Source organism: Gavialis gangeticus, unplaced genomic scaffold (genome assembly GCF_001723915.1).
Source record: "Gavialis gangeticus isolate Ggan-Ray unplaced genomic scaffold, GavGan_comp1, whole genome shotgun sequence".
NCBI lineage: Eukaryota > Metazoa > Chordata > Crocodylia > Gavialidae > Gavialis > Gavialis gangeticus.
Window position 1 is genome coordinate 11,593,891 of NW_017729005.1, and position 18,662 is coordinate 11,612,552.

At 41.6% G+C, this 18,662-nt stretch overlaps 1 protein-coding gene across 2 annotated transcripts in view; it reads left to right on the forward strand.

Moving 5' to 3' along the window:
* PLCL2 (phospholipase C like 2) overlaps positions 1-18,662 on the forward strand; it is a 253,391-nt gene that overhangs the window by 164,368 nt on the left and 70,361 nt on the right. For both annotated transcript variants that reach the window (XM_019508677.1, XM_019508676.1), the window contains exon 4: positions 16,453-16,528. In XM_019508677.1, coding sequence (XP_019364222.1) covers positions 16,453-16,528 — 76 coding nt within the window. The remainder of the gene's footprint in view (positions 1-16,452; positions 16,529-18,662) is intronic.

Genomic DNA, 18,662 nt, shown 5'->3' on the forward strand with positions numbered 1-18,662 from the left:
CAGCCCCAGCCCAGCACCTCCCCACCGGAAAGAAAGAGCCCAGCGCCATCCCAGCCCCAGCCCACCCCTGCCCCATATGCAGATCTGGGGACACACAGCCATGCCCTCCCAGGGTGCATGCAGAAGGGAGCCCCCCACACACACTCTTCCCCACCTCCACTCTGCCCTGGATGTGTAGCGCCTGCCCTTGCCCCAGCCCCACACCTTCCCTCACCTCAGGGGCCTTGATCTGCACCCCTCACACCTTCCCTCCCCCCTTGCCACTTCCCCTACAACAGACTTACCAGCCAGACACTGCTTTCCAAGCTGCTCAGGTGCATATCGGAATTGGACCAGTATTGGCCAATATGGCTTATTAAAAATTGGTCACCAGTATCGACCCAAAAATTCTCTATTGATACACAGTTAAATGCAACTGTGCAGATTATATCAGGAATGCTAAGTAGTATGCCATTGCCATGGCTTCCAGTCCTAGTGAACATTGCTTCCCAGCAGCTCCTCCACGATGCCACATGCATGAGGTAATACCGTAAGGCCATCAATAACCCAAACCTCCCAATAAACAAGGACACCACCACACCATCACCAGATAGGCTCAAATCTAGAAAACCCTTCTAGAAATAAGCCAGGGAGCTCTCTGATGATAACAAGAATATTGAAGAACGATAGAGGGAAGCCTGGGCAATACCTGCCACAGAAATATATTGTCACTGACCCTACAATCCACCGGCCAGGATTTGACCTACCGAGAAAGGTTTCATCCACCCTGAATCACACCTGGATGTTTCACGGAAAGTGTGGACGCCCACTCCATAAATGGAAAATCAAAGAGAGTCCTGGTTGTGATTGTGGTGCAGTTTTTGCAGATGGTGCAACACATTGTGAATGATGGCCCAGTTAGATCATTTAATGGTGATCTAAAATGAATCCATGCAGCTACCCCTAAAGCAGTCAAATAGTTATCAAATTTAGATATTAGTCTATTAATGTTGTAATCCTAAAATGTCATACGAAAGAGAGAGAGACAACTATGTGCACCTCAGATGTCCTTGATTGTTGCCAATCTGGTTATAGATTTGGCAGAAAAACTATGCTGGTGGCTTTGGTGGACTGTTTGTCCTACCACTGAATGAAGATCAGGTGTCCATGTTTCTATTAGTTGTATCAGTTTTCTTTGATATTATTGGTTGCTCCCCACTTACCACTGTAGGGTATTATAACAATCATTTTATGCCGTGTAGCTTATTGGATGATTTACCAAGTAGCTGTGCATTTAAGGGAAAATATTATTCATGTTATTACATTTTGATATAGGAAACATACAATGCATTTTAAATTTTGTCATAATTGAAGTATTTTGAAACTAAAAAAATTACTTCCCTAACCTTTAAGAAATTGAACATTTTATTTACCTGTACAATTCTCACTGACCGTAAGTGACACATGACTACATTTTACATAGATGTATGAAAGTTCAAGGGTTTTGGTTTTCATTTTACATACTTCACTTTTCCTTCATATACTTTGTGTTTTACTAATTTGATATAAGGTAGAACATGTATTACATAAAGAGTTAAGTTATAAAATTGGCAAAACAGTTCAGTATTCAGTAAGTACAGGTCTTTGTTGTTGTTGTTGCCACTGACTTTGTATAATACGTTCCTTTTCATTGTCAATTCCATGTAGAATTAGAACCATTTTTCTTGAGAACTAGATACACATCAGCAGTGAAAAAGATCATTGATTGCAGCTTAGTATTACAAATAGCTCTGGCAGTGTTAACTAAATATCTACAGATTTTGATTCTAAGAAATGGTTAATAGATACTGATGTTAATCTGCTCTAAAAAGAGAAGACAAAATATTGATGGAAAATACAGTGAATAGCCTGGGCAAGTTCTTTAGGAAAAAATAATTAATCATCATCTGTCACTGATTTTTTCAGAAGTACAGTCATTCTCATCTGGGCAGATTCAGTTTATGCTGCAAAATCCATAGTTAATAGAGGGCATTATGTGATTTGTGGTGAGGTTCCCAGTGTGCCAGAGGTAGATTCAAATGCTAACTGTTGTTTGATATTCAGGCTGTAGTGCCACATGATGCAGAACGTGACTTTTTCTCTGTGCTGAAGGGAAATCTGTGCTGGTGATAACTTCACCACCAAAGTGAAAGATTGTCCAATTTCAATATATGGTCATGGATGGTGCGCATTTCACGTGTCTCTTTTCTTCTGTCTTCTAGTTCCTCACAGCTAATTATCTCAGATAGTAACAGTTTAAAAGATAACACTGAATTAGACCTATTATTTTTTTCTGGGGTGACTTGGGATGCTTTTCTTGGTGTTTTTATGATGTGTTTTTTCAGGTTTTTTTACTCTGTATTTTTCATCAGTTTACAATACAATTGTACAGGTTAAGCTTGGTTCATGTACCATGTTTCCTCTTTTCTTTTTATTTCACTGGAGTCAGATATTTATAAAGCATGAACTAATGACTGTTGAAGTTAAAATGGATTTTAATGTCTTTAAGGTGGAGAAGATGACAGCCCTTACATATTGGAGCATCTTGGCTATATACTCTAGCCATTGTCGTTCCTGAATGGTGTGTTCACAATGAACTGAGAAGCATGTATAAACTTACTTATTAGTCGGGACTTTGTAAACTATTTGTTACTTTCATGATTTTTTTGTTACCTTGGTAGTTTTGATTGTTTTTACTTCTTTCCTTCTGTTTTTGGAACCCTGCAAATTCAGGACCAGTTTTTTTCCTTGCTTCTTTCTGAGGTTCTCCCAAGGAGTAAGTGTAAGGAGACCCTAATGTTCTTGCACAGTAGTGGGGTATAAATGTGGTGTTTCCACTTCCCAAGAAAAGTGACTTTACCTTAGATTCGGGAATATAAAATCCTAAAGAGGGTAAGGGGGGACACTGAGATTTGACTCACTCCTTAGAGCATCACATGTGGTCCCATAATATACTAGTGAATTCAGGAAGGAATTCTCCTCTGGAGATTTTGTCTGAAGTGCTTGCAGTGTGGGTGGTTTGTTAAAGGCACCATTGGGCATAGAATAACTAATATACAATATACTTGTTTTCTCGGGGAAATATGTTTTTGGTTTAATTTGCAAATATGATTTCTGTGAAAGGCATGCTTTTTAAACAAATCACTGTCATCAAGCAAATTTAGTTTGATTCTAAGTCTTTTCCAAGAAGTGGAGCATGGGTGACGAGTGCTTGTATACAGAAATAACACCCAGAAGCTGTTATATTTTCTTATACAGGCACTTTTGAGCAGCACTTAAAGCAGTAGAAAGATCAATTACACTTCATTATAAATTGACTTTGACTGTCTGGGCCAAACCACAGCTGATATGTAATGAGGTTATTATTGATTGCTGTCTTATTTTCTGGTTCTTTTTACCAGTGCTTGGCTTTTTACCACAAAGCTTGGCATTCAAAATTTTTAGTTGGAGGTGTCTACATCACCATTCAAGATAGCCAACCTGAAAATTAATTTTTGGTTTACATGCATTCATTAGATATGAATGCCAAAGGAATTAACTGATTTAGTTTCAGTTATTCAGCTTGCACACAGTTGAGTTAGGGAAGTAGTGTAAGCCAGTTGCCTGTAAATATCTGTTTAGGATAAAGCCAAATTTTGTTTTATCTGCATAACTTGTTCTGAAAGTTACTAAAGAAAACTTACATAAAATGTAAAAGGGATGGAGGAAAAGAATTAATCAGAGGAAGTCTTTCCCCTCTCCCTAATTGCTTATTCAGGACTACTCTTAGGAAAACGGTCCCCATCATGCAAACTTTGCATTTCCAGTGACTGAAAGGTGAAGTTCCTAAGTTTCAGGTGGTGTAAAGCCTTACTGTCTAGAAGGTGTACTAACTTAGAGCACAATACTTGAACTGGAGGTTGAGGTAGGTGATTAATTTTCCAGCTGTATAGTGGCAAGTTGAAAGCCCTGCTATCCCTGATTCCAGCATGTTAGCTCTTTGCTTTGCACTCCCTCATAAGCTGAGGATTTACTTAAATTCTCCTCCTGTTGCTTTTGTACTGGTGTGACCTACCAATGCTAATAGTGCTGAGGATACCTGGTACAACCCAGCTGCTACTGTTTTTAGCACTGTTCATTGAGTCATGCTCTGCATAGGATAAATGTTGTGGTGGTGAAGACAATGGTGGTTAGCCAACAGTAATATACTCCCGCCCTACATGCTACTAGTGGTACGTCAGAAGATGGGGCTATTTCAGAAAATCTTATCTATGGGCAATTCCATTTAGGAATACAGATATTTGCATCCTGATAGTTGAAAACGTATTTGGAATCTTGGGAGGGTTTTTTCCAGTACATTTATTTCCTATTCAGATTGGTTCATCAGTTGCAAATTAGAGTAAAATATAATCCAGTACATTTCTTTATGTCACTCTGAAGAAAACAACATATGGTAGCTGTTTGATGGTACCAGTACTAAGCACGGTTTTTTGGTGTACAGATACTAGATGTTGGATAACGTAGATAAGAATTTTATCACAGCTGCTCATGTTCTGTTTCTCAACTTCCAGAACATTTGACACCATCATTTAAAAAAGAAAAGCGTTCTTCTACTATCTGCAGTATAAAATGAAAGTTTGCATAAATGGTATTTCCTACTAATGCAAAAAAGATGGGAGTCTCTTTAGTTCAATTCTCTTCAAAATGTTGCAAAGGATACCAGCGTTTTTGCAACTGCCACTCTGAAGGCCGTTTTGGCTATTGAATTATAATATCTTTTGCATTCTAAAATGTGTTCACTTCACATTTCTTCAAGTAAATTTGGAGTTCTGAGACTTGAGAAGACAGGAAAATGGGAGCAGCATTTTGTGAGAATGTTCTTCTTAAGACTTTTGAGTTTGGAAATAAGAATTTCTCTGAAGAAAAATAGCCTGGGAGCTGGAGTGTACAGGTCTTTCAGCACTCTGGCAGGAGAATGACACTGGTGAGCTGTCCAGCCAGGAGACACTAAAGAGCTGCTAGGCCACCCTCACCCTTGGGGGAGCCCATTACTTGATAGCCTGTCCTCTCCCCTTCCCAGGAAGGGGACAGGTTGTCAGTAGGCTTTGAAATAAAACATGTCTGATGAGCTTTAGTTCAAAGCTCCTCACCGCCATTTTTTCAGCACGGAGATTTGCAGCGATGTTGATACGCATGATGTGCCGGCGCTTTTAATTAGCACAGATCACTAATTAAAGCAGCTGGTACCATGTCTGTAAGCATGTGTAAAAATGCCCAATCTATCTTGCAAGCAGTATCAAACCTGTTTACAGATATTTGCACACCCAGGGTACCATCTGCCGCCTGATGTTCTTTCTCACTCTTCCAGTGTTCCACCAGCCAGTCCATCTAGATAAATGCATTCAGCCCATACATACAAAACCAGCACAAAGAACCAGTTAACTTTCCCTTTAAAAATAAAAAGTGCATATTCACTTACTGTAGTTATTATCTAGGTCTTCAAGAAATGACTGTGACACTTTCTGCTGTTGACAATACCTGTGTGTACTTGATATCACTGCATTTTTTCTTGATAATGAATGGTAATATCTTTAAAATACTAATATTTAATTTTTAGTGTACTCAATTAAGTATAGAAGGATCTGGTAAAATAGATGCACACTCAGGACAGTAAACCTTTTTTGTTTGGGGATACAGAATCTGTATTTGCTCAGTAAGAGCTCTGCTGATGCACAGAAAGGCAGGATGTTCTTCATTAACACTTATTTACGGTAAGATTGAGCAATCTTGAACTAACAGTTTCTTGAAGTCATCACTTTAGCTTTGATAGCTAAAAGATTGTATATGTTACAGCAGTCTAGAAATAAGTAATTCAGTCAGTATTTACATGCAATGTATGTAAAGGGGGCAAGGGTATATGTTAAGTATAATATGGAAATAATACTAAAAGGGGGAAATGGCGTGAGTTTTTTATTGGGAAATCATTTTCTGGAATTATGTTCATTTTACCATAGGATATTCTTAAAATTATCATTATGGGTCTGATCCCTCCTCCCCTGTCTCCTCCCCCGATATCGGTTGATAAAGGATTGGGCCCTCTATTCTTATTTCGATGCATATGACCATGTTGTTAGGCATATCCGTGAGGTCATCATGTTTCATAGTGACTGTAATCCATGTTGGGAATGTGTCAACACAGTTGCACAGTAGCCTGAATGATTATTTCCTAGATCACATCCAGATCCAGAATCTTCTCCGACTGCTTCTGAGGCAGAGAATAGCCTTGAGTTGAATGACTTTGAGACCTTTCAACCTAATGTTCCCATTCTAATTTTCTAACATGTAATGCATACTCATTTTGAAAATGTTATATGTAGTTTTCAGCCATCAGATTGCCCATTCTACTGCAGCATATTCTTAAGAGGGGGAAATAATGGGAACGTTCAGCACTCTGAACTCGATGCTTATTTTTAAATGATGAATGACTATGCAAGTTGTCTCCTACTTTAACAATATTTGGAAATATTGTTACTTTCATTTTGATCCAGGTCAGAGTCACGTTGTCATTAATTATCTTTATCTGTAGTTGTGAAAAAATATGTAAATCTTGTTAGAGAATGCTAAAACTAAGGATTGACTCATAACAGAAGCTACGAAAAACTCTCGTTTTCAATCTGAGGCTCAGAGTGGAGACTTACGTTTTCACTACACATACTTTTTCCATTTCTGTCTGATCAAGCAAAAGAAGGTATGTATTGCTGATCTTCAGCACAGAAAGTTAATTGTTGTTAAAACTAACCTGATGAACAGATCATACACTTTTTCTAAGTTAATAGTAACTACTAGAGGCCAGTGTACTCATACACATAGCATTGAGTATATATAAAAAATGTTCAGTTAAATAGACATGCACACACTACTTCTTTTGACATCAGTGAGAACAGGAGGGAACTTGTTGTTCCCTTTGAAACGCATAGGACCAGACTTGGTCCTAAAACTAACAGGAAAAACACCTTTGATAATCGCAAGCTTTTTTTTTTTTTTTAAATAAAGCCTCTGCACAGCTTTTAAATGAGATTGAAGGATTTAAAACAAACTATTGTTGGACTAGAAAAAGTCAAAATTTCCTGTCAGAGTAGTTTTAGTAACCTAACATATGAAAACAGATTGACAATTTTCTACAAGTACTGTGATTTAAGAGTAAAACGATCAGTTTACAGGCCAAACAGTTTTCAAAGTCAAAGCTCTAAAGTACCCATGTAGGGCATTATAATGGAACCTGGTTTAACCTCTCCAGGATACGGGGTATTAAAACAACTATTACTATTTGATTAAATTTCCTCCCATCTGAGAAATTAATTTGCCTGAACTATTTTGCAAATACAATATATAAATAAATAAATAAATAAAGAGCATAACTAGTTAGAGAATCTTTACTTTGCTATCTCTTCTACGTTAGTTTAACATAGAGCACTTATACTAAGGAACAGTTTTTATTATGCTTTTGAGACTTGTTCCTCACTGGGTATGTCTAAATGTGCATTTGATCTGGCAGCAATTTACTCACGAGTAAACTACTCATGAGTAAACACTCCTGGGCAGGTGTCTATAAATTCATAGATTGTAAGCCAGAAGAGACCTTGGAAGAACATCGGGTCCAGCCCCGTGTACCAAGCAGGAAAGATAACTGGGGGTCAGGTGACCCCACCAAGGTGACAATCTAGTCTCCTTTTGAAGATTTCCAGGGTAGGTGATTGCACCACCTCTGGAGGGAGCTTATTCCACAGTCTGGACACCCTGACTGTGAAGAAGTTTTTCCTAATGTTGAGCCTGTATTGATCTTCCAGGAGTTTGTGGCTCTTACTTCTGGTTTTCCCCTTGGGTGCCCTGGTGAACAGTTGCTCACCAAGCCCTTGATATATAGTCCCCTAGTGTAGCGGTAAGCTGCTACCAGGTCCCCTCTCAGCCTCCTTTTCCTCAGGCTAAAGAGTCCCAGATCCCTCAGCTTTTCCTTGTATGGCTTGCCTTTTAAAATTCATCATATGGGTGGCTTTTCTTTGGAATTTCTCAAGCTTGTCCACATCCTTCTTAAAGTGTGGTGCCCAGAACTGGAAATAGTACTCCAGCTGCAGTCTCACCAGTGCTGAGTAGAGCGGAATAATCAGCTCTTTGGTTTTGCTGGGGATGCATCGATTGATGCACACCAGAGTATTATTTGTCCTACTGGCTACAGTATTGCTGGCTCATATTTATACTGTGGTCTGTTATTACCCCCGGGTCCCTTTCATTCGTGGTTCTAGTCAGTTTGGTGCTGCCAAGCCTGTAGGTGTGTTGGGGGTTGCTTGTCCAGAGCTGGAGCACTTTACATTTCCTGATGTTGAACTTCATCAGATTCCAATCTGCCCAACTTGCTAGCCTGTCTAGGTCTGCCTGTATCTGTAGCCTATCTTGAAGTATGACCATGCTTCCCCATAACTTGGTGTCATCCGTGAACTTGGCCAGTGAGCTGTTCACCCCCACATCCAAATCATTAATAAATATGTTGAAAAGTACTGGACCAAGCACCAATCCCTGTGGAACACCGCTGCCCACTTCTTGCCAGGATGATACAGATCTGTTCAGTACAACTCTCTGGGTTCTATTCTGCAGCCAGTTTCTCATTCACCTGACAGTCTTGGAGTTAAGCCCACAATCCTCCAATTTTCTCGCAAGGATATTGTGGGATACTAGATCAAAGGCCTTTTGGAGGTCAAGGTATACAATGTCAACCTGCTCTCTAGTGTCCAGGTGGCAAGTTACTTGATAGAAGGAGATGAGATTGTTAAGGCAAAACCTGCCCATGACGAAGCCATGCTGGCTATCATTCAGAATCTTACCTTCTGAAAGCTTATTGCAGATAGACTCCTCGATGAACTTTTCTAAGATTTTCCCTAGGGTGGAAGTTAGGCTGACTGGCCTATAGTTATTCCTGCCCTTCTTGTGGATGGGCACACCATTGGCCCTCTTCCTTCTCCAGAGTGCCACGAGTTGTGGAAGAGTTTTGCCAAGGGTTCTGCAATGGCTTCAGCCCATTCCTTCAGCACTCTCGGATAAAGATCATCTGGTCCCGCTGACTTGTTTATGTCTAATTTTATTAACTGGTCATACATTAGTTCTACGGCAATAGTAGGAAGGCGATTATTTCTACCGTGCTCATCCTCTACTCTACCTGTCGTGGTTTTCCCCTTGGTCCTGTGAAAGACTGAGGCAAAGTAGTCATTCAGGAGTTCAGCTTTCTTCTGGGTGCCAGTAACCAGCTCTCCTGAGTTGTTGAGCAATGGCCCCATGCAGGGTGTTAGGAGCAGATTTACTGCTCATGGCAGCAATCTGACCCTGAACAGGCCTCCTGCAGCAGCCAGGGGGAGCTTTAGGCTCCTCCTGAGTGCTAACCCAGGGGCTGGCAGGGAGCACTGGGCCAAGAGACAGCTCTTTCCTGGTGGGGGCTGGGACATTGCTCCTGCACCCGGGAGGCAGCAGGGAACTCTTGGCCCCAGCTCCCCAGTCGGAGTCAGGGGACTTGGAAGGAGCTATGGGGGAGAGGGAGGGGCAGGTCCCAGCCCCATTCCCCTAGCTGTCCCACCAGTGGATGGGAAAAGGGGGCTGGGACCTGCCTCACCCCTGCATCTCTTTTCAAGCCCCATGCCTTAATCACCCAGTCAAGGCACAGGATTAGGACCTGCTCCTGACTGGGATAGTTTCCAGTCCCCACTCTACAATTGTGGGACTGGAGACCCTGGAGAACAATTGTGGAACTGGGCAGGGAATACACTGGAAAGCCTGTTGCCTGCCCAGCTGTCATCACTACAGCAGGGCAGGGAACAGACTCCCCAGTCCCAGCAAACAGGGACCTCCCAAGTCCTGCTCTGCGATAAGGATCTCCCAGCCCAGGCCTGCCACAGTGGAGCTTGAGCTGAAAGATAAGGATCTCCTAGCGCTGATAACCTAGCAGGGGCTGTGAGTTACCTGCTGCCGGGGCAGGGGGACATTGTCCCCCTGCCCTGGCAGTAAGCAACTCCTGGGGTCAGGGAGCAAACTCCCACTCCCTGCTGCCTGGCTGACCGGGAGCACATTTGGAAAGACTCCTGGTCAGGATTCTTCACATGCACTACTACACAGTTACTAATTTTGAGTACATTTTCTACATGCATTTGCAGGTAGCAAATTTACTCATGATTAGAACCAATTACTTTGCAGTAAGCATCTGCACATGTAGACACAGATGCTTACTGCTCAGTAATTAGCTCTACTGTGCAATAAAGAGTCTTGTGTAGACATGCCCACTATTTCTAAATATTAATGAGTGTGTCTGATTTGTGTGTAACAGAGTGGAAGGTGTCCTGAATGTCAAAAATACCAGTGTTTGGGTTAGAATTGAACTGATGCAAGTCTAATAATATTGTACACATGTAATATGATAGGAGGCAAACACAATGCACTGCCAGTGTTCCACAAATCAAGTAATTTTGGATGGGCTACACAAGAGCTGTCCAGCTGGGCTAGAGACAGAAATTACACACAAACTGGTGTAAGTGATTGGAAACTGGTTCAAATCTGTAACACAACAGATGTTCAATACATATAAACTGCTTTCAAAATGGCTGAAACCAATTTGAAATAAACCTGGATGAATGTAGTATCATACTTACATGATTTAGGTTAAATCAGTGTGTTGAACTTCTGTCCCAGATCCCCTCCAGATTCAAGTTAACTCAGTCTCCCAGCATTCCAGGATGCTTTGCACTTCCCCACAAACCCCCTCTTGCACAGTGAGAGAGCTAGCTTTGGCCCAAGCTGTCTGCTCTAGCTGAGCACGCAGGTGTGCTCTAGCACCTCACAGCTTTTGGTCCAAGCCACTGCAGGCATGTGGCTGCATTTCTGGAATCAAAAGTGAATGTCTGTTCACTTACTTATGGGGTCAATCTACACAGCTTAAACTAACCTGTGAAGACTGAATTAATTTAGCCTCTGGGTTTTTGACTTTCTGTATTTAGCCCTGTGCACCTCGCCCATGAGGGGTTAGTGGCCTGTGGACCAGTGGCCACTCCCTGCATTGCTAATGCTTGTGTGGCAGCAATGGTATCTGAGGCAGAGCAGTATAGTGATAGGGGATCTGGTGACCCCACTCCAAGGTGGGGTGGGGAGGGAGAGGGACACACTACCTGTGTAGTGGAAACATAGAGGGGTGGAGGGCTTGCACTACCTATGTGGGAGTCTCAGGGTGCCCATGACATGCAGCCCACATGGTGTGAGGCCTGTAGCTCATGCCCAATTTAGCATGCAGCCCCCTGACACTCAGAATAGACCAGGGCTACACAACTCATCTCATACTATGAATGATCAGTAAAATTAGTTTGTAAGCTAGAACTTTGACACAGAAGGGATTATCAAAGTGAGTGAATTCATAAGAGCAGAGATATTGCCAAAACTATGAAAACTATTCCTGTAGGAAAAGTCCCTTTTTTATTAGTCCTGAATACATTGTAGGCAGCAAAGTACAGGATTAGACAGATTTTATTTTAAATTGTCAAAAAAGAATTTTACTAGTTTGTGGTATTGCCTATGGTGAATGAGGCATTTTCTATTGACATCAGTTAGAACAGGGCTGGTCTGCTGATTATCACTGAAATAAACAGGAGCAGAAATCCTTTCCCTAACAAACTAAAATCAAAGGATAGGGGAAGGGATACCAGAAGAGAAATGAACACAATAATGATTGGCCATGTCTTGGTACTACAGTGTTAAATTAAAATGATGCTTCTGTTTAAAAAAAAATAAATAAAAGGAAAAAAAACAATGCATCTCAAGCAAGACCCAAGACCCACTTTACTCAGCCTTAGTAAGGCTGCAGCTGGAGTACTGCATCGAATTCTGGGCTCCCCACTTCAGAAACGATGTGAAGAAGCTTGAGACAGTCCAGAGGATAGCCACGCGCATGATTAGAGGCCAAGAGAACAGGCTTTATGAGGAGAAGCTGAGAGGCATGGGACTCTTCAGCCTGGAGAAGTGAAAGCTCAGGGGTCATTGGTGACATGTAGGGTGTGTATGCAGGTGCACATGCACCCCCTTAGACAGGAGGTGGCCGCCATGCATCCACCGCTGCCTGTGGGCAGTCGCCATGTGCCCCCAGCCTCCGGGGATACACATCAAGTCAGGGGTGACTTGGTGGCAGCCTGTTCTAATACAGGCAGTCCTTGACTTACAGCGTTTCAAGTTACGTTTCGCACTTACGTTTATAAATTGACACCCTATTTCAACTTTCTGACATCAGTTTCAACTTTACAACACTTGATCTGATGTGATGCCATGCCAGCGAACAAGTTTGCTATGTCTCCCATCTCCCTGGAGAACATCTGTCCAAACTTCCTTGGATACTTTCTGTAAGAAAGCAGACAAGACTCCAGAAAAACCTGGAGCCAAGACTCCTGAGAAGACCCCAGCCAAGAACCCTTCAACAAGTCCAGCAAAGTCACCTCAAAGAAGTCCTTCCAAATCAATACGATCGCTATTTACAATATAAATACATTAATGTAGCTATATTACTCATCTATAATTGATTGAGTACAAAATTCTGGGGTATTTTTGGTGAAACTAGAGTATCAGGCCTTGGTTCAGGAATCAATCCCCCATTTGTAACATTGTTTCTTATGAGAAAGTTGGTTCAGAGTTGCAACGTTTTGACTTAAGACGTGGTTTTCAGGAACCAGTTGTGTCATAAGTCCGAGGACTGCCCGTATAATAAAAGGCTTAGACTTTGTGTCTGTCTGTCCATACTGCTTTTGGGCAACTGCGCATGTGCTGCTGAGAGGGCAGGTGGTGATTGGCTGCATGGCCCAGGCTGTGTGAGCCCAAGTTTGAGCAACTGCTCAGGAAGTTTGTGGCGGCGGTGAACATGCTTTGGCCGCCTGAGCAGCGGGGCTTCCCCACACCTCCCTGCCTGAGGGTGAAGGGGAGGGGTCATGGTGGTGGTGCCCTCTGGCTCTGACGCCCCCCAGAACAGCCGGCAGGGAGGGGGATGTGGTGGGCAAGGAGGGAGGGAGGGAGACGCAGGCCAGGTGGACACATAGTGGTGAGGGTGGGGGGAGAGAGAGAGACTGGATCCAAAGCAGCGGGGAGGAAGGGTGGAGTGGGGCCGGACATGAAGCAGCGGGGAAGGGGGGAGGCGCAGGGCCGAACGCGGGGCTCTGTCCCTGCCCGCCCCCCTGTCATTCTTGACAGGCAATTTGCTACTAAGTATATAAGGAGTGTGCATCAGGAACTGGGAGGACATCTCTTCACCAGAACACTCCAAGGGAAGACAAGGTGTAATGGTCACAGACTGCTGAAAGACCCTTCCAGACTGGATATAAGGAAAAACTTCTTTACTGTTCAAGTCTCCAGAGTCTGGAATAGACTCCCTCCAGAAGTGCTGCAAGCACCTACTCTGGATACCTTTAAGAAATGCCTGGATGCTTATCTTGCTGGGGTGATCTAACCCCAACTGACTTCCTGCCCCTTGGGCAGGGAGCTGGACCCGATGATCTTGCGAAGTCCCTTCCAGCCCTAATGTCTATGAACCTTTAACAGGTTAATTGTGTAAAATAGGTTGGTTTCCCCATTACGTTTGCTGGTGATAGTCAGCTGCTTCTCAATAGGTATAACAGCAGACACAGCTTTACAGCATCTCTTTGTGTCTCTTCATGAATGACATGAATATGTCTACAGCAGGGATTGGCAACCTGCAGTGCAGTGCATAGGCCACAGCTGCTCTGCTGGACCACTGGACCCACTTTGCAGAGCAGTGGCTTTGGCAGTATTTGGCAGTGAAGGGTTCTACCTGTACTGTAGCCAGGCATTTTGCCCATGCTACAGTACAACTGGGCAGCAAGGAGAAGCAGCAATGCTGGGGAATGGGTCCTTCCACCAGCCTGCCTTTGACCTGAGCTGGTTCATTCCACTGCCAGAAGAGGTTGCTGACTTCTGATCTGGAGTAGTGGCTTTTCAGATGAATTCTACTCAGGAAAGGTGTATTGTGTGTTGGGACTGGCATAGAGGCAGTTGTGGATGGAGAAAGCACAGGAAGGAAAGGGGAAGGGAACACAGACAAAATAAGGGCAAATAGTGTAACTAGGAAAAGGCAAAGTTGATATGGGTGTCACAAGAAACTAATCTTGTGGAGCTATAGGAGCTTGTTCAAAAAAAAAAAAGGGGGATGATATGGTCAAACACCTGGTGAAGAAGATGATCATAGTGACTGCATTTTTTATTGCCTGGAGGAAGAACCATATGGGCAGAGCTCAGGTTACTTTTATCAGGACATATAGGAAATGAGGTTTTGATTAATGAATAGAAAAATATAATGAAAACTGAACACTTACGGCCTGAAAAGTGTTGCCATCCTTGCAGAATGAAGATGTTGTCTGTCTTTTCAGACTTGTAGATTTTTACTCTCGCTATCTTACTTTGGTCATTTTACTGTGGATACAGTTATTAGTATCTGCAGTAATCTAGTTAACTTCCTTATGTTAACTATATAAATACCTTGAATTTAACAAATACTGAAAAGTTCTTTAAGATATAACTAAACCTGGACTGTCAGACTTTGGCATAGCTGGGTGCAGCCTCCCAGGATTCCCTCCACCATGGCTACACCCCTCCCTTCCCTCCACCATTGTGCAGGCTGTACTGGGTGTGTATGGGCTTTCCCTCTCTCTCGCTCTCCTTCCTTCTGCTCCCCCTCCACCCCCAAGCTCATTACAGAAACAAACATACATACACTTCCTGGCATAAATGTTGAAACAACAAGCAAATTCTCCGTCTTAAAAAACATCTATAACAGTGGTTTTTCAACATTTTTAGACTCAAGGCATCCCTGGATAGACTCAACGCAGCCATCAGAAAAAGGCAGTGCTTAGTGTTTACTCTTTTTTGACAATACAAAAAAAAAAAAAAGGAAGTTTTTTTGTCGTTGCAAAGAACTCAGAAAGATCACAACTGTGGTTTTCTATTTGAAATCTCTGGGTTTATCTTGTGAATGTTTGTAAACCTAACAGTGCTAATATTGTTTGGCTTGAAATCATCTCAAGGCACCCCACAGTGCTATGGCACCCTGGTTGAGATCCACTGATCTGTAGTGTGGATCCACTGTAATTACTGAATGTTGCTAAAGAGAGGCATCATTAATGATGAACACTATGAAATATAAAGTGTCTTCAGCTTTTTCATAGCAGATCAGGAATAAAAAGCTTGCAGTGATTCTCAGTGAATGCTCTTGGGCTTGCATACAATATTTTGGTTACTAGAGCCTTCTGTTATAGTACAACTATCTTTAAAATGTTAATTAAGAATTGTATGTTAAATAATTCTTTGATAATTACTTTAACTTGTTTATTAGACAACATTTGCCTGAATGGAGAGCCAGTCAGCACTAATATTTCATATGTACCTTTGACATGTTTGAGAAAATCATATTTTTTCTCATTTAGTTATGTACATTTTTTTCTTTCTAATGGATTTTTCAGATATAATCAGGGAACAGGACAATTCAACTTTTTAAAATTGCATACAGGTTACTTGGAATGGGAGAATAAGTTGTATAAATTTAATAATCTATCTGCTGTGACTCTGACACCAGGGGAAATGCTTACACTCATGCTTTGAGAGTGCCAGAGTGTAGGTGACTTGTGGCTGGGGTTGTTGTCACTTTTCTGTTTTCCTTCGTTTCTTAAACATGAATTTGGTAAACTGCAATAGCCTGCAAATGATGGAAGTCTTCAGTGAGGTTGCTCAACTTGGGGGTAGAAGCAGAGAGAATGCCTGGACCCTGGTATTTTGGTTGCTAGGAGCTGGGGAAGGCATGATGATGAGCTGTGGTTGAGTAGGGAGTGAGGGCACAGCTGGTTGTTAGAAAGACAGCTTTCATTAAATAAGCAATACAAGGTGCTCATTAATAAAAAGTGCCAACAAGAGTGGTTAAAGATCAGAAAGGAGCAGCAGAGTTCTGGCTACATACCAGACTGGCCAGTTGCAGCAGTATATGGAGAGGGGGGAGGGGATGTTGAGGAGCAATGCAGTGTGGGATGCCTGAATGACTGGCCAGACCCATGTCCCAGAAAGGTTGGTGTCCACACATAACATTGAGCCAGTTCACAGTGAAGCAGTTCAACATAATATTTGATTTTCCAGGTAGATTTAAACCATTTTAGCAGGCTTGCAGGTCTGTCAGCTTCAGGTTTAAACTTCATTTAAACCATTCTGTTATATATGTTCATGCCCTCAACAAACAAAATTCTATAGAAACACGTCCCAGAAGAAGGGGATATTTAGACAGATTGGTCAGAATTTAAACAACTTTTTCAAAAATACCAGTATCACAATTGCAATGATTCTGAGATTTATTAATATGTGTTTGAACAGTTTAATCTCATATTTTCTCTACAGATGATTCAGACCATAAAGATTCTTGTTGAAAATTCAGATAGCTTATATGAGAAAATCGTTCAGTGTCAGAAGGCAGGTAAGTGCAAGCTCTTTTTCTGAATAAATTAAAAATACAGGAAGGGATTTCTCTTATATTTTTATTTTTACAAAACCATGAATGGGGTTAATTTAATCCTTTTGTGCTCAAATAGAATAAAATTTAGGCATGTACAACAGCAATGAAAGTGTACCTTTTGGGTGCTTATCCAGTACTGAGTGAATTGTTTACACCTGGATTGATAGCATTGCAGCTGGACTTTGGAAATCATTAAAAATGTTAAGTTTGTGCAGTTGGTTGATGATAAATTCTATTATGCCAAAGCAAAGATGGAGTGTAAAAATACTGATATATTTGAGAAAAATGTGCCATTCCTATACAAATGTGCAAGGCCATGTCAACTATGTTGCCTAACATGTTGATGTAAGGGGAAGCTATAATGTACACAAGTGGCTAAAACATTGCTTAATTTTCTGGTTTTGCAATCTGATGAATTATTATGAAAACACATAGTTGTTAGAGATTTTTATATTAGAGAAACTAGTCAGATGTATTATTAATAGTAATGCCTGTATTAGTAGTCCATGTCTCATTTTCAATTTGCAATTTTACTTTAATATCATCTGTTTCCTTTGGGTTGGCTGAAGCACAGATTGATCAAGTGAGATGCTACAAAAGATCATAAATTAGTTTAGCTGGAGTTAGAACCAAGCCTTTTTTAGCCCCTTGTCTTTGATCAACTAAATACTGTGAAGCCTGTCACATAAAAATGTCTTGACAATGCTGAGTGATTCAGGCAGTGGTTTTCAACCTTTTTAGACTCAAGGCGTACTTCCACATCTTGCGTGAATTACTGGCACCCCATTTCAAAAGCTAATACATTACAGTGGCTATACCTCCTTGCAGAGGGGCCAGGCAGTGGAAGTTAAGGGAGTGCCAGGCAGGGAAGAACATGAGTTTAAACTTACCTCCTCACGCCATAAGGCACCTTTCAGAGGTTCTCTGGGCTGCGGCACCCTGATTGAGAAACATTGGATTAGAGAATATAATCAATGGCTTCCACTAACAAATGAAATTTTAAGGAATTAAAAGTTATATGTATATATCACTTAAACTACAGCTGTATTTTCTCATTTCATTATTTTTATCTGTTTTTGACTGCCTGGGGTTCCATGAGATATTTTTAAGGGGGATTCAGGGTGTTGGAGTTTTAGCATGGTTAGGTGTGCAACATGATTTACAAGATAAACCCAGAGATCTCAAATAATAATCCACAGAGGCAAAAAACAATTTGAACTGTTGTGCTTTTTTTAATTGTTTGCAAGAGGGGAATTGCTTTATATTTCCATTGCCAAAAATGAATTAAAATAGAGTTGGAAAAGATATTCTGCTAAATTCAGAAAAATTGTGGTGGGGGATGCCTTCAGTCTAAAAAGGTCAAGAACCATTGCCTTACAGAAATGGTAGTGTATGTAACAGCGTTGTCATCTGGGAAGGTTGGACCAGGGGTTGGCAGCATTTTTGGGCAGAGTACCAAAAATATCAACAACCTGGACTTGTAAGATGTTAGCATGACAGAAGCGGATAGCAGGGAAGCTGCAAGGGGCCTGATCCTTGTTGTGGCAGTGCAACTCTGGCCCCTTCCCAAACTGTGCACCCCAAGGCATGTATGCCAAGCAGAATGCTTCTCTGTGCCATGCTCTGGCAACTGTGTCAGGGGTTGCATGGTTACATGGGTTAGACCAATGCACAGACATGTCAGGGATATGACTGACATAAATATGTTGTGCTGTTGAACTAAAATGATGCATCTGAAGTGACTTAAGTGGTAGAAGAAATGAAGATAAGTATCCTTGACAATTAGACTAATCTACTGTACTATATAGTAACAGCTATAGATGGAGCCAGCAGCAGGTCTGAGAAATATAGATATGGTGAATGTAACTATGAGGAACTGCTGGACTGAACTTTCACTGCTGAAACAGAAAATAAACAGAGAAAATCAAAACAGAAAATAAAATTGAAAAGGTTTTCTCAAGATTTTTTCCTAAAGTCAATACCTTAACAGGTACTTAAAAGGAGGAAAAACAAGCACATTGTTTATGGATGGACAAGGTGAATGATTATTTGCATAATCATTTACATGAGCAGTGTTTGGGGGGGGGGGGGGACG